General features: G+C 51.9%; 1 protein-coding gene across 5 annotated transcripts in view; it reads right to left on the bottom strand.

The window, feature by feature from the left end:
• Nucleotides 1–907: 907 nt before the first annotated feature.
• Nucleotides 908–15,824, bottom strand: part of CAMSAP3 (calmodulin regulated spectrin associated protein family member 3) — a 46,106-nt gene continuing 31,189 nt past the window's right edge. For all 5 annotated transcript variants that reach the window (XM_079965897.1, XM_079965899.1, XM_079965898.1 and 2 more), the window contains 13 exons: nt 15,202–15,340; nt 14,908–15,047; nt 14,267–14,360; nt 12,723–12,774; nt 10,813–10,886; nt 9,639–9,711; nt 7,713–9,441; nt 6,394–6,530; nt 4,508–4,740; nt 4,225–4,321; nt 3,656–3,774; nt 3,277–3,395; nt 908–2,706 (listed from right to left, as the gene is read on the bottom strand). In XM_079965897.1, the coding sequence (XP_079822023.1) occupies nt 2,404–2,706; nt 3,277–3,395; nt 3,656–3,774; nt 4,225–4,321; nt 4,508–4,740; nt 6,394–6,530; nt 7,713–9,441; nt 9,639–9,711; nt 10,813–10,886; nt 12,723–12,774; nt 14,267–14,360; nt 14,908–15,047; nt 15,202–15,340 (3,309 nt within the window). In that variant the 3' untranslated portion in view covers nt 908–2,403. The remainder of the gene's footprint in view (nt 2,707–3,276; nt 3,396–3,655; nt 3,775–4,224; nt 4,322–4,507; nt 4,741–6,393; nt 6,531–7,712; nt 9,442–9,638; nt 9,712–10,812; nt 10,887–12,722; nt 12,775–14,266; nt 14,361–14,907; nt 15,048–15,201; nt 15,341–15,824) is intronic.

Here is a 15,824-nt window from a genome sequence, read left to right as displayed (position 1 = left end):
ATACATGAATAAGTAACCTGCCCTGCCAGCTGCTAGTTTGGCATACTTTTCATTACTGAAACTCTAACTCTCCTAAGCTTAAAAAGTGTAATAAAAGGGGCTTCTTCAATTTATGTCAAACACTGCTTTCAGTTCCATGTTCAATACAATGGAGTGCTTAACCTAACCCCCACCTTCCTAATGGAATTTCCTTAACTGTGCTGCTGATAAGAATTCATCCTCTCTCACTAGCTTAACTGTTGTGGCAACAGTTACTTCATAAGATCCTGGCAGCTTAAAACAGACTTGTGAATAAGCTCTTGATGTTTAGGAACAATGAGCATTAAGGAAAGGGGGTTAAGCAGTAGTGATGAGGTTGTTACCACATACCTTCCGTGAATGCCAATATATAATTTGTTTTTCCTGCTATAGCAGTTTCTCCCAAGTCCTGTTCTTAAGTATATTCCTGTCCTGCTTGGTCATGCTCATGGGGGCAAGTCCAACAAATAGCTGGGTGGAACAGGGAGAATGACCTTACTTCCTTCTACCAACCAGCTGAACACCTACCAAACCTTCACTGCTTTCAAGGAAGCCACGCTTAATTAAACCCAAACAAGGAAACAGCAGCTGGTCACACCCCAGTAGTTCTAACCCTGCATTAAACATGGAGCAAGTGCACAAACATCTGACAAAAAAAGCTTTAAAATGGCTAGACTCCTAGCTTGCCTGTGCCTCTGCGCCGCTATCCAAAACAGCTGAGTAATGGGCACAGGCTAAAGCTAAAGGCAGACACTTGCAACATAAAGCCTATTATAGAGAGAAAGGAAAGGCAGGCTTTCAAAACCAGAGACACAATCTGCCTCCAGTATCTTTTATTCACCCCACTCTGTGTGGGATGGAAGTACACCAAGTAATGACCAGCAAAGAGTTCATTTAAGTTACTTTATTAAGCAGCCAGGGACAAAGTTCCCACCTGCCCTTTTAATTTTTTTTTAACACCAACCCTGCACTATACTGTATCCCCAAACACCTACATGACATTCGGTCATCAACAAGCAGCCACGAGAGACCTGGAATAAAGTTGAACAAGACAGAACCCCAAGCTGAACAGGATTGGCTTCCCCCAGCTCCCTCCTGCACTGCCTCGAGAGCAACTGCTACCCCAAAAGAGCAGGAGGCGGAGGAAAAGACCCAAACAGCAAGCGGGCCGGGTAGGGGGTGGGGGAGAAGAGAAAGAAAAGAGGGTAGAAGCCCCTCAGTGCCCAGGCCTCCTCTGGCTCTTGGGGAGGACAACTGAAGGAGCAGCCTACATTCACTGCCTGCTACAGCCCGGAGGTGCAGCTCTAAACTGGTAAGGAAGGAAGGAGGGAAGAGGCTGGAGCCTGCTCTCTTCCTAGAGCAGGTAGGAGTTTGCTTTTTCCATTTGGCAGCTCAGTTCAGGATCCACAGAGGCCTGCTCTGTGACTACAGCAACTCCCAGCTTCCAAATATTTTGAATGAGAATGGCCAGCTGAAGCTTGCCAAATTCACAGGCTCCCTGCCACCCCCCAAAATGCCTGCTAAAAGGTTATTACATGTAAACAGCCCTTGCCCATCCCTACACCAAATAGCCCTTGTGAACAAGGGAGCAGGAAAAAAAAGCCCAAAGGGGAAGCGGGGAAGGAAGAAAGACAAAACGCCAAAGGAGGAAACATCCATCCACACACACACACCTTGTTCTGTGCTACCCTCCCCCCACCATGCCTATCTCCATATACAAATTCACCCTGCCCCACTGTTCCAAATGCAATTTGTTCCTTTTTATATACAAATAATTGAAAAATCATTAAATAGCTCCAAGATATATATATATATCTATATATATATGTATAAGTATGTATAAATATAAACAGGGGCACCCAGGGAAACAAGAAACCAGGGCACCCAGGGAAACAGAACCAAAGAAGGCCTGGGCCCCATTCCCCAGGCAAGCAGGAGCCAGAAAGAGAGACCCTTCATTGATGTGGTGGTGGACCAACATTCAGGTGGTGGCTGGAGGCAGACAGAGCATGCAGGAGCCCAGACGAGCGCACACAGGCCGCATGTAGGGCAGTGTCACTATGGCAACTCTGAGCCTCTAAATTATCATGGGATTTGGCAGTTTCCAGAGCATCTGTCAACAACCCCCCCCCAAAAAAAAAAAGTAGTCTCCTTAGAACAGGCATCAGAACTATGCACAAGACTCCTGTGTGGCTCTGATCCAGCCAGAGATAACGCTGGTCCAGTACAAGATGTAACCCCCCCCTGCTTAACAGACCCATCTACGCAAGCCACCCATTTTGGTAGGGTTCCATGTATCCAACTTGGGCCAGCAACCTAACAAGTAGCAGCTCTAAAGTCCAGGCAGAGAAAAGCAGTAGACGGACTGAGGTTGGAAAGGCCTGGCTATTTTGGTGTGCCTGGCTTCTTGGGGGTGCCTGGCTTCTTGGTCTGCCAGAGGTGTCCTTGGATGGTGAAGGCATCCACACTCATGGACATGGTCTTGCTGGGAATCTGTGTGAAGCGCTTACGGTCAGAGCTGTACTTGTAGATGCCCTCGATCATGGCCAGAGTGATGGTGCGCGGCCCGTAGCCTGCCAGGCGCGTCAGTTCCTCCGTCTCTGGCGACAGGGTGTACAGCGCCCGGAACTGGCAGCTTGAATCACGGAACAGGATGAGGAAGTGATTGGCTTTGCTCTTCTCCACTTCCTAAAATGGAGGGGGGCAGGGAGGAAGATGCGTGTAAAACAGGAGTAAAAATCAAGTTGAGGCACATAAAACATTCCAACATTAGAAATGTCTGCAGAACCAACAACAAACAACGTACAGTTCTAAGTTCTTGTGAAACTGAGTGAGCCAGCACATGTCACACATGATTTTCTTCATCTCCACTGAGAAAAGGGAGACTTCTGCCAGTATGGTTCAACCGCCACTAGGCTCACAGCCAATGAAGGTGACCAAACACCTTTGCACATGGGGTTCTATGATTAACATCTCTCAGTGGTGCAGCCAGTGTGATGCTTTTATGCTGCTATAGTCTAACAGCGGAAGTTGAGGCCATGCTGTATTATGCAGAGGCAAACGTCCATAGCTACAAAGCCCATGCAGAGTCAGAAGCTGGAGCCAACATGATGTTCTTCCAAATTCACAGAGATCAGAGGAGGACATCTACATGATGTGCACAGTTCAGCAAGACGAGGGCGAAGGATGCACCTTGCCCAGCCCACAGCCATTTAACAACCTGCCATCCCACCCCGTGTACTTGCCCCCTCGGCTTACCTCCAGGATGCGATTTTTCTGGGGTTCATTGACTTTGCCAGCAAGGCAGCAGTGAGACAGTGCATTGTGAATAATGTACTTATTGGACTTGGCACTGGGCTCCTTGTACAGCTTGGGCCCTGCAGAGAGAAGAAGAGTTCAGCAGAGAAGTCAGGCTCAGGAGGTTCCCTAAGGAAGGCAGCCCTGCCAAGACAAGCAGAAGATGCTTCACAAGGCAAAGGATCTGGAAGTCTCTTGATGCCCTTGCAGAGCAGGCACCAGATCAAGACACTTGGCCAGTGCATTTGGAGAAGGCGATCTAGCAGAGCTCCCTCTGTAGAATCACAGAAGGAAAGCTGGAATTTTCTGGAAGGGAGGGCTGAGACAGCAATAGGTTTACCTGTGTACTCTGGAATGGAGGCTGGCGAGGAGGCGGTCGATGCGTTCTCCCAGTCACGCTCCCGGTTCTGGTTGGACAGCAACCGGCTGGGGGACATTGGCCCAGAAGGAGACGCAGCTCTGCAAAACGGAAGTGCTCACCCTTAGCTTCTGCAAGTGCAGCACAAACCCATTTCCCTCGGGCCTGCTACTAGCTAGAAGGCCAATCCAAATCCCACCCACCCTAGAGCACACTGCCAGGGTTTCTGCATCTCCCCTGTGCCCTCTTAATGCGTTAAGAGTAACAAGGCTAAGTAGAAACAAAAAATTCCTTCCAGTAGCACCTTAAAGACCAACTAAGTTAGTTCTAGGTATGAGCTTTCGTGTGCATGCACACTTCTTCTAAGTTAGTTCTAGGTATGAGCTTTCGTGTGCATGCACACTTCTTCAGATACACACGAAAGCTCATACCTAGAACTAACTTAGTTGGTCTTTAAGGTGCTACTGGAAGGAATTTTTTGTTTTGACTATGGCAGACCAACACGGCTACCTATCTGTAACTAAGGCTAAGTAGAAGTACTACAAACTCACCGAGAAGACCTCTTGATGGAGAGTGAGTTGCCAGGATCATTGGCCACCGTAGAAAGCGAGAGAGTCGACTGGGAATACACCTTGCTGAGCTTGGAGCCTAGGAATAGGCAGGCACATGATCAGGAGTTGGGGGCAAAGTTTACATGGCCACAGCTGTCCCTTTCCTGAACCACGGTCCCTTTGCATTTTAGCACCACCGTGACACATGGCAGCTGCGTTTACAAGTTTTCCGCCGCCCTGCAGAGCATGCCCAGCTCCTTTCCCAACTAGCCACAGCTCTTACCAAGGAGGCCTTTCACGGGGCTGCGCGCGAGGGCAGAGTCATCACAGAAGACGGTCTTGGGTCGCCCCTTCTTGAGGGCGCGCACAGTGGTGGGCTTCTGCCGCAGCACCTTGTCCAGGTCCTCCATCAGCTTGAGCTGATGGCGCCGCTGGTATTCCAGGCGGGTGAAGTCACCGCGCCTCGGCCCCACCACTTCCTCCTCTTGCCGGGGCTGCTCCTCTGCCTGCCGTTGTCTGGAGAAGCACAGTCAAGAATACAGCCAGAGGTTAAAAGTGACTACAAGCCCACCAGGCACAGAATCTGCTATTAACCCAAAATCCACCGGGCATTTTGCAGTTATAGGAAGAAGGATTCAACATCATACTAAAATGCACTGCAGCTCACCAAGTGGGCTGATCTCTCCTCTCCAGTTTTAGGAGGCGCAGGGGGGGAAACCCTGCTGTGCAAATGAAAGTCCTTACGCAGGGCTTCCGCTGATGGGACTCATCAAGTGAATTCTGCCTTTAGTTAGGTAAAATGAATTAGTTTTTCATCTGCATTCTGAAACCCCCTCCATGGTTCCTTAATGGGGGCGGGGGTATGGTATCCACAGACACGCTTCCCAGAACTACCCCTCTTCTCTTGCAATATGAAGCAACAATGGGAGGTGGCTGCATTCTCAGCTCATGGATCATAACAGCCAGGTCCAGTAGGCACAACTGATGGCCTTTGTGCAAACCAAGAACATTCCCTAAAACGGGTCAGCAAACTTTTTCAGCAGGGGGCCGGTCCACTGTCCCTCAGACCTTGTGGGGGGGGGGCGGACTATATTTTGAAGAAAAAAATGAACGAATTCCTATGCCGCGCAAATAACCCAGAGACGCATTTTAAATAAAAGCATACATTCTACTCATGTAAAAACTCGCTGATTCCCGGACTGGCAGTTCGGCCGGATCTGGCCCCCAGGCCTTAGTTTGCCTACCCATGCCCTTGAACAAGGTGGGGGCTTGTAGTTCAGCAGTACCTGGAGGGAACCACATTGGCTATTCCTGCTCTAGAATATACTGCTCTAGAATATATCCCCTAGAATCCCCTGCAAATTATTCCCATAATGTCCCAAGACAATGGTTCATCAGGTCAATGCGGGAATGTCAAAATGGTGGTTGGCTCATAAGCATCTGCCAGAGGTTACAGCGATTCCTCTGCCCTCCATACCACAAGCAGTGAGCCCTGCTGGGGGAAGGTGCAAGCAACACTTTGCCAGGTTATTTCCTTTACTCACACACACTTCTGCTGCCAGCTTAGAAGAAAATCTACGAGTTGAGGGCCAGCAAGAACTTATTTTGCACTAGACAATCTTGCTCACACACAAATCTCATTCTAGGCAGCAGGGTTTGTACAGGAGAAAGTCCTTGAAGATGGCACTCCAAGCAGTCAGAGTTCATTGGCTCTACATAAGGTGGGCACATTTTGCTCCAAGAAAGATCCAGACACTGTCCTTGGAATAAGTGCAACAAATCTGCATATTATACCCTCATTCTGAATGGCCAGGCCCTGAATCTTGCCCCTTTTGCCATGGAAGATTGAGTGAAAAGGGCCCCATTCACACAAAGGCCCCACTGTGACATGAGAGCCATTTCCACACAATGGGAAATCCCAGTGCATCAGAACCAATACAAAACAAATGAAGCAGTAGTTATAGATGTATAAAACATTACTTGAGTGTCTCGATTTTTGTAAGTGTCGGTGTAGCATGGGAACTGGAGAAACCAAATAGAGCTACTGGGGGGGGTGGAATACTGGAAGCACAAGGCCTCCCACCACAGCAGAAGCACCTACCATGGCCATGCCTACAAAGAGGGCCAAGGATGAGAAGGACCCTGTGGCTTCCCCCATCCCAACCTCACCTTGCCTCCTCCTCTTTCTTCTCCTTCTCCGCCTCCTGCCATTGCTTCCTGCGCTTCGCCTCCTCAGTGCGTCGCTGCTGCCTCTCTAGGAAGCTTGCGCGCTTCTGCGCCATTTCCTCCTCAGCCTTCGCCTCATCCTGAACAAACGCAGTGAGTCAGTAGAAAGAAAGGGTGGGTGAGTCCTCTAAGATGCAGGGTCACTTTTCACTTTCAGGACAGGAGTCACACAGCAGCCAGGCCTATCCTTATGGTTGGCTACAATGACAACTGGATGCTGAACTAGATTGGTTGGTATCTGAAGAAGTGTGCATGCACACGAAAGCTCATACCTAGAACTAACTTAGTTGGTCTTTAAGGTGCTACTGGAAGGAATTTTTTTTCTTTTATTTTGTTTTGACTATGGCAGACCAACACGGCTACCTATCTGTAACTAGATTGGTTGGATCCAGCAGAGCTCTTAGGTTCTTTCTCTACCTTCCTCTGGACTGGAGCCAACTGCTCTCAACCCCTCTGGAGATGCCACTCCATGTATCCTGTGTGATCCTGCCAGCTGTGGCTAGGGCTTGCCCAAAATGGGGTTCCTAGCACCTACAGATAGGATCAGAATCCCAAGGGTAGGTGATAGAGAGAAGGAAAAAACTTCATGTGATTTATTGATGCCTGGAGGTCCCAGGATTATCGAGCCTCAGAATGAGGTCCAAAACTGGCAGAAAGCTCAGGAACTGCAACCTCAAACTCCCACTGCAAATCCCAAGTCAACCTGGCAGAGGTCATTCTGTCCATGATCCACACTCCATCCTCTCTTCATTTGAGGCTGAGCTCTGCTTCTAGAGCTCATGCTTATGGTCCTATCTTTGGGCCAGTCCAAGATGCTGCAGAGATCTGCATCGCCACTAGAGAGTAGCAGCAGCTGGTGTGATTTAAGCTGGCGCAGTAGAAAAACACGTCTGAAAAAAGATCTTCCCTGATCCACAAGGATCTCAGAAAGGAGATGTCCGTTTTAAGTTGCACACACACACACAGTGTCTTTGTTCAAGCACTTGGCTTGAGCAACCCCACCTGCACATTCTGCATACACTCCTGTCAGTCAAAAGGGGCCCCTTGGAATCCCTGTCCCACTGCAGGCCGCCTACTCCTGTTACCTTGAGCCAGCCAAGAAAGAGCGAAGCAGCACAGCCACCTGAAGCCCAGCCTAGCCCTGGCTGGCTCCAAAGGCCTAGCCATACCCAGCTCCCTCTTGGCCATGCTCCAAAAGCTCTTCTATAGAAAGTGCAGAATGCCAGTCATGAGTGTTAGCAGTCTCCGCTTAAAGCGCTTACCTTGAAGTAGAAGCCCATGCCAGCCCGGGCCGGCTCGGAGTCCAGGGCCTCGGTGATGGATCCCTCCAGCGAGTCGTCGCCATCTGCATCGTCGTCTTCCTCCTCCCCCTTCAGGCTGGACAAGGGGATTTCAATCAGGCTGCTGCGCCGGTCGCTGGGCGAGGAGACGTCACTGGTGCCATCCCCCGAGACACGGCCATTGCCCCCCTGAGGGGGCACTGAGGCCACAGGCCGCAAGTTCCCCTGGGCCTCCGGGACGGGCAGCTCCTCGTCCTCGGCAAAATGGATGGAGGAGCGGGTCTGCATGGGCACCTGGCTGGGGGAAAACTTGCGGAGGTGCGGGAGGGTGTCCACGTTGTGGGGAGGTGTCAGGACCCGCGTGAGGGGGGGCAACTTCAGCTCCACTGGCCGGGCGTGCCGGGGGCTCTTGGGCGGAGCCGGGGCAGGAGACTTCTTAGGGGTGGGCTGAGGGGAGCGGGACTTGCGGGAAGGGGAGGGCGACGGCGATGGGGAGGACAGCTCCAGGGAGGAGCGGGGAGGAGCCCCCTCACGGCCGGTCCTTGGGGCTGGGATCACCCAGGCCTGCACACTAGGCTTCTTATCCAGCAGGAGGCGCTGCTGTTGATCGCTCAGACGCTGCATGTCCAGCTGCAGGGAGCTCAGGGCAGTGTTCAGCTTGGCCACCGCCCGGTTGTAGTCGCCCAGGTTCTCGTCCAATGCTCCGCCCTTGGTGATTTCCGGGGAAAAGGTCACCTGCTTGTTGTCTAGGCGGGCCCGAGGGCTTCCGGCCTCTTCCTCGGCCTCCAGCTGGGCAAGCCGCTCCTCGAGAGCGAGCCGGCCATCCTCCGACTGGCCTTGGGCATCGGGGGCCTTCTGTAGCTGCAGGAAGGCGCTCTTGCCCAGGCGCTGGCGGTGCCGGGTGAAGATGGCCTCAATGCGCTTCTTCTGAGCCTCAATGGCCCGGCGCTTCTCCTCCAGCCGCGCCCCCAGCTGGCTCATCTCTGAGCTGAGGGCGGGGCTCTGGGCGGGGCTCTCATCTGGTGGGACAGGCCCAACTTCAGAGCCCTCGGAGCTGATCCCACTGGACTTGCTGTCTGTCGCCGCCAGCTTCTTCTTGCGTTCCGCGAAGCTGGTCATGCGCACACCAGAGGCAGACGAAGCTGTGCTGTCGGGCTGCGAGCTCAGCGAACTGACGCACGAGGTGGAGTCGTCTGGGCCGCCAGGGGCCCGCGTGGGCTCCTCTGCGTCTGAGTCTAGGCTGCCGTCCTGGGCTGGCTCGGCCCCATTGGGGGGGCCATTGTGGCAGCGGTAAACAGTAGCTATGGGTGCCTTTTCTGGCACAGAAGTTTTCGGTGGCTCCGGAGAGTGCAGGTAAAAGCCATCGGGCGCTCCCTCAGGGAGCAGGCGCTCGCTGCTGTGGATGATCTGCAGGGCCTCCTCGATGGTAGGCAGGTCAGGGTAGCCGTCGCTCAGCCCGTTTTCCAGGGCCAGCCCCTCCTGGGCCTTGGGTCCAGCCCCATGGAGCGGTGTTGTCACAAAGCCATTGGGGGCCTCAACCACGTCAGTGGACCGTGGGCGCGGGGAGCGAGGCAAGGAGGAATAGAGGGCAGGGGCCAGGCTGTCTGAGCTGACAGAGCGCAGCATGCCCACCGGGTTCCCCATCACAATGTCCACATCGCTGTCCAAGCCAAAGGGGATGCTGAAGGAGACCGCCTGCGACAACGGGTGGCTAGGGAAGCGGAGCAAAGCGATAAGATTAGGAGCAAAAGAAGGACGGACAAGCTGGGACATTCCAAGCCCACCTTCCACTCACAACCTGCTGGTACTGCTTCTCACAACTCTGTATCCCAAGTCGGTGGATAAGCAGAGGTCTGGGAAGTTGTCCCCTCCTCTGGCCATGTGAAATCCACCCCCCGTGCTCCTCACCTGAGCTGCTTCTTGCTCCATGGTTTACCAAAACCCTCAACATGGGACATGGATGTGGAGTGATGCAGGGAGCCTAAGGACACAAAAAGGACCCAAATCAGAGGAACAAGAAAGCAGAGGAACAAGAAGATACAGTGGGGTTGTCCTAGAGACTTGGTGGCAGGAGTCAAGGCCCTCAACTCAAGGGGTGGGAGGAATCCAAGCAGCCTGCCAGATGCTTCAGACTCCAGCCCCCATCCCTCCCTGACCATTGTCCATGCTTGCTCTGGCTGATGGGAGTGACAACCCAAAACATCTGGAGGGCTCCAAGTTGGCCCAGGCTGTCCTTGGGGGACAGTATCCTCCATGTCAAAATAAGGAGCAAGCAAGCACACAAAAGGAGAGCCGCTCTACTTTGACAAGGATCCTTCACAAAGCATGTGTTTGAAAGGAAACCAAAGGCCCACGAGGGCACGACGTCAGCAGCACAAACTCCGATGACGTCAGATATATCTCAGGCTGTCTAGGGCCATCTCTTGAGGTGAGATGTAGATTAAAACCTGCCTTCTCAGAATGATCTTTTCCCATGATAGGCCAGTTTACACAGAACAATTTTGTGCATGCCTATTCACAAACAAAGTTCCCCTGTGTTCCAGGTGTAAACCAGGAACCTGCAGCCCTCCAGATATAATTGGACTACAACTCCCATCGTCCTTGACCTTGGGCCATGCCAGCTGGGCCTGATTGGAGTTAGGAGATTCAAAGCATCCAGAAGGAAAGAGCTTTCCCCTCTCTGGTTGCACAGGGTTGCAGCCCTTATTGCCTTACAAGAGGTTCAACAGAGCTCATGCAATGAATCTAGCATACTGCGCCTTTACCAAAGCATCTTAAAATTGTGCCATCTAAGGCAGGCATACTATGGCTCTGTTGCTCTTGAGAAATGTGCAGCAGCTGCTGGGTAAAGCTGAACAGCTATCCAGGACCAAGAGCTTTGGAAACCACAGAAACAAGCCCCTGCGGATGCCGACAGTCATGATCATGACGCCTTAAGAAGGACCTCCAAGAGACTTGCATGTGTTTTGCTTAACCTTTTACCCCCAACAGAACTGAAGGACTCCTTTTCTTCCCCCACAGCTTGTATGTGGTTTGTATTGGTGGGGGGTGGGAGAGACTAGACAAAGCAGCAGCACCTTACCTAAAGAACCACAGAGCGGAGACTGTGCCTGCCCTCCAGGCAGCAGTGGGTGGCGGAAGCTGAAAACTGGGGAGCTACTGGGGGGGATAAGAGATGAGATCAGATTAAGAACATTGCTACAAAACTTGTTGTCACACAGAGAGAAGCAGATGCTGGTGCACACTGGTTAGGCCTCCAGCCACAATCCTCTGGCAGCACCAACACAGACTGCACTCACACAAGCGAAGTCAGCAGAGGGAAACTGGGTGCTGAAAGCTAGTCCTTTGAGTGTGGGTTGTTGCGTTTGTTTTTTTAAAGGGGAGGGGTGATAGAAACCCAAGAAGGAATTTGCACAACACTAGAATCACTGCATTACATTATACGTGGAACATGTAGGCACTGCTAAGTGTTGATTCCGCTCATTCGTTTGGCAAATGAAGTGAACAGACTTGCAGGAACAAGTTCCTTTAATTTGCTGCCTAAAGGCATTCCCATAACTTGCACATGGGAGGAAAGCTGTGCCTACCTTAAAGATCAGAAGCTTGCCCAGTCACACCCCCACCCACCCACCTGCCCTGCAAGAAGAACTACAATTTCTGCTGGCCTGGAGCAAAGGGAGAGCAGCTGCTCTGGCCAAGAGTGCTCTCCCCTTTACTCCACCAGTGCAACTCAATCCAGGTAAACCACGAAGACTCCCCTGATCAGCAGCTACAGCTGATCAGGGGAAGGGAGCACCCGACTCACACACTGACAGTGCCAGGGACGCAGTTTTCTCCCCAGAGCAAAGGAAGGCCCAAGACTCCTGAAACATAAGGAGGCACTGAGCCACCACAAAAAACATAAGGAGCTCTCCCCACCCTGATTGCAGGAATAGCTCCTTCCAGATCACGTTTCCCCAAAGACTGTCTAATATTAATATGTGGAGAGGCCCCCTAGGCAAGCAGAGAGGGGGAAAGTCAAGCTGTGGCACTTTGGAGTACAGTACTAACACATCTGAAGAGCAAGTTGCTGAGTGGAGGTTTTTTTTAGGAAAGCAAGGACTCTTATGTCAACAGCACAGAAATCGTGAAGGACCTCAAGGACTCTCCCAGACCTCTGCCAGCTGCAATAGCAACATTGCCCCTTTGAAGAGACAGTATTTAGCTATTCCTAAAGGGATTCACAGTTTTTGAGCACTACTGGGAAGGGCACAGTTAAGCCACCAGCAGCGTACAACTCCCATCATTCCTGACCAGCAGCCATATTGGTTGTTGCTGTTTGGAGTCCAGCAACATTTTCAGAGCGACGGGCTCCTTGCCTGGAGTCCTCCGCCAGCAACATCATGGCTTGTGGACTTGCAGGTAGCAGTCTGGGCATGACTCCCGTCTAAGGCTTCCCAACAGCTTTGATTCATACACGGGAGACTGGCTAGCCACGCTGCCAGACAGACTCAGGCTAAAGCAGCTTCGTTTTATAAGCTGGAACTGGAGCTGACATGGCAGAATGCAGGGACCGTCCTCTTGGTGGGTGAAAAGGTAGGGAACTGGTGCCCTGGAGAAGACAATCCCTGGCATCTCTAGGTAGGGCTGGGAGAGGCTCCCTGTCTGAAACTACAGTTCCCATCATTCCTGACCAGATTCTGATAGCTAGGGATGATGGGAGTTGTAGTCCCAAAACAGCTGGAGACCCAAGTTTGGGAAACCCTGGTGTAGACAACATTGAGAGAGATGGGTCAATGGGGTCTGGTTCAGCATAAGGCAATTTCTCATGCTCCTACATCATCATCCATTTACAAAATCCTAGCTCTGGAATGAGACACCAGAGAGCGCAGCCCACAGATACCTTCCTTGCAAAGCACAGCATCCAAATCTGACTCCCAACATGGGCAAGAGAGGGCAAGCCTGGTTTCAGGCTCAAAGTGGCGGTGGTGAGAGTAGCAGAGGCTCCCTTACCTGCTGTTGTTCCCACTGTTGGGCGTCAGGGAGTCATTCAGCCCAGGGGAATCTGGAAGAGAACAGCCACTTTACTGAACAAGCCGAGAGGGGAAGGGAGCAGAGAGCTCACGCTGAGGATTAAGTCACTAGAAGGTCAGGAAAGGGTGGGAATGCCAACCACATGTACCAAAGGGCAGGAGAGGAACCTGCTCCCATCTCGGCTCACACAGGAGGCCATTGTTCCAGGGCTAGAGCATGCCAGCTCCCAGCAGCCCATGCCTCTGCTCCACTTACTTACTCAGTGGGACAACTGATTTAGGGCGGCGGGGGGAAGTGTGACAGTGATAGGCTGCTATCAGATACCTGTGTGCACAGACAGGCTTTATAGCGCAGCCTTTACTTTTCTTTATTTTCCAGGCATGCAATTTACCACATGATGTACAGAATTAAAGGTATCTTTTCTTCCAGGAAGACCAGAAAAGCATTCGCAACATCAAAATGCAAAGTTTCCAGGAAGGGCCAAGGTTTTAACAAGTATTTGGAAAAACCGTGAACGCTGGTCAAGGTAAAGCCAAGGCGAGCACAATTTAAATCCTGCAACAGGATGCATTGATGCTCCACAGACAGAATATATTTGTTCAATTAATCAGATCAAAGTGACTATAAGGTGTGAAACAAACAGACCAGTCACCTTTGGTTTATACCACGTAATATGGGAGGCATATGCTATACCCTCTTTCCATCTCCCCGTTAAAAGGAAGGGAGGACCTGATCGCCAATTATCTAGTTCAAAATATTGTACGAACTGTAACAGATAACTTGTGGAAGACAAATTTCCAAAAGCTTTAAGAGAAGCTTTTCGTTTTCAAAATTAAGAAAAAGCAGGCGCATGGGCCCCAGATTTGCAAAATGTCTGGAAAGCATGCAACTAGTAATAATGTCTTCAGAAACAATTAGACACAGCTGCAATTAAGATGTTCTGCACTTCTTCCTTTCTCTCCCCATGTCGACTGCTCCCTCCTCTACTCTAATTATCCCACCAGCATTCCATATACTTCAAAAATCATAATTCTCACGTTCACAAGTATACAAAAAAATTTTTTGCCATATATGCTACAATTATTAATTGGGGGTGGGTGTTAAGTTATTCAGGAGTTGGGGGAGGTAGTTTGGGTTTTTCTGCCTGCTCAGCACAATGGAAATTATCAGCACATGGTATACCAAATAAAGGGTCTGCCCATGATGAATGTACCGACAAATATCTTGTAATACTACACACCAAAAACAGCACAGCTCTGCAGGCTGGGAATGGACTGCCTCACGGCTATCCTGGGTTAGTTGCTCCTCAAGCCAACTGCTACCACTAAGGTATGGAGGATGAGGGAAGCCATACCTTAGACTCCAGCATCCTTAGCATCTTCAGGTAGGTCAGGGAAAACCCCAGGGAGCCACGAGCAGGCAGTTTACACGCAACAAGGAGCAAACCGAAGCAGTGCGAGCCCGTGAACCTGGGCAGCTTCCTGGGTGCCACAGACATACAAGCACACCTGCCACCTTCTTACCTTGAAGTCCAGGCAGCTCCTTTGGGTGCACAAAGTCAGGCTTAAGCACCTCAAAGCACAGGAACAACTCTGCCAGGAACACCCCAACGTTTATCTGGGGACGAAAGGCAATGAGTTAGCCAAATAGTCTGTGGAGGAAGCAGCCTTCATTCCTCTCACTTAGCCAGAGTTGGGTCCAGAGAACAAGGGGGAGGAGAGGACCTAGTCTCTGCTCCACCATCTCCATCTGCAGGTAGCACTCCTGAGAAGAACTCTTCCTGGTGCCTAAAACGTCTCTCTCCCGACCCACCGCAATCCCCGCCCCCAGCACTGCCCTGCCACCCACTGCAGAAGGGCCTCATTGTTCTTGCACGATCAGCCTCCAATTAGTGCAGCCGGAGGCCCCAGCCAAGACTCATTAGGGCCAAGGCAGGCTGGACGCTCAGACCAAACACTAATCCCCACTTGCTCCATATGAGCAGCCACACAGGGAACGGAGCAAGGCTTCCTTCTGCCTTGCCAGGGCTCCTTCCAAGCAGCTCCTCTGCCCCCGAAGCTCTGCAGGGCTTCCCTTACTGCAGCCAGGACAGCCATGTTTTCATCTCTAGAGGTACAGAGGGGCTGGAGGACTGCCCCACCTCCTGCCCAGTCCCAGCACTCACCCTCAGCATAGGCGGCATGTACAGCAGGTCCTCCAAGGAGAGGAAGCAGGAGCCACCCAAATAGTCCGCAGAGAAGCCCTGGATCAGCTGCAAGTTGTACAGGCTGTCTGCCACCGACATGGTCTCCTTCAGGCACACATCTACCGGGCAAGGGAAGCACACAATAGCCATCAGCGTGCGGGGTGCATGCGTGTGCACAAGCACATGTGCGAGTGGAAGCGATGTGCACACAATGGCTGCAAGCTCTGAGCAGCCGTCCCATCCCTCCACCCAGGACCCAGAGCACCGACTCACCCTCGAGGCGCACAATCTGGGGGCAGTAGTAGTGGATGGTGGCAGCAATGGCGCCCCCGCTGGCCAGGTCCTTCATGCCAGTGATGGCAGGGAAGCAGGGAGTCTGCTTGGGCAGCGCCTTGTCCTTCCGATAGCGGATCTGTGCAGGGCAGAAACACAGGAGGAAGTCAACACAGCGACGGAAGGAGCCGGTCCCCACATGAGGGACACTGGAAAAAGCCTGAAGAATGCACCCCCTGCCTCCTCTCGGTCCAGGGCCTCACACCCCAAGCTCCTCCATCCCACCCTCAACTTCACCACCATGCAGGAGACCCTCATGAAATTCTTCCTGGGAATACCCAGGGAGGGAAGAACCAGCCAAGATTAACTCCCTCTTTCCCACCCCAAGAATGTGTGTGCACAAAATATGGCAGTTCCCCCACCCTGCCCCAATACCAAGAGCAAAGTGCATGCTGGGAGGGAGGCAAAGGATATAAAGCGGGGGTGGGGGGGTGCAAGCGAGTCCCTCGAAGGCACAGGTCCCTCTGTGTCAGCCAAGGAGGAGAAAAGCAGGAGGGAAGTGGAGAGGAAGCAGCCAGCATAGGAGGAGAAAAGGAGACGCTCTCCCTTCTGTAGCAGCTCTG

The sequence above is a fragment of the Podarcis cretensis genome, assembly GCF_951804945.1.
Source record: "Podarcis cretensis genome assembly, chromosome: 2".
In the NCBI taxonomy this organism is placed as follows: Eukaryota; Metazoa; Chordata; class Lepidosauria; order Squamata; family Lacertidae; genus Podarcis; species Podarcis cretensis.
Note: the sequence above shows the minus strand (reverse complement) of the source record. Positions and strands in the feature narration are given on the sequence as shown.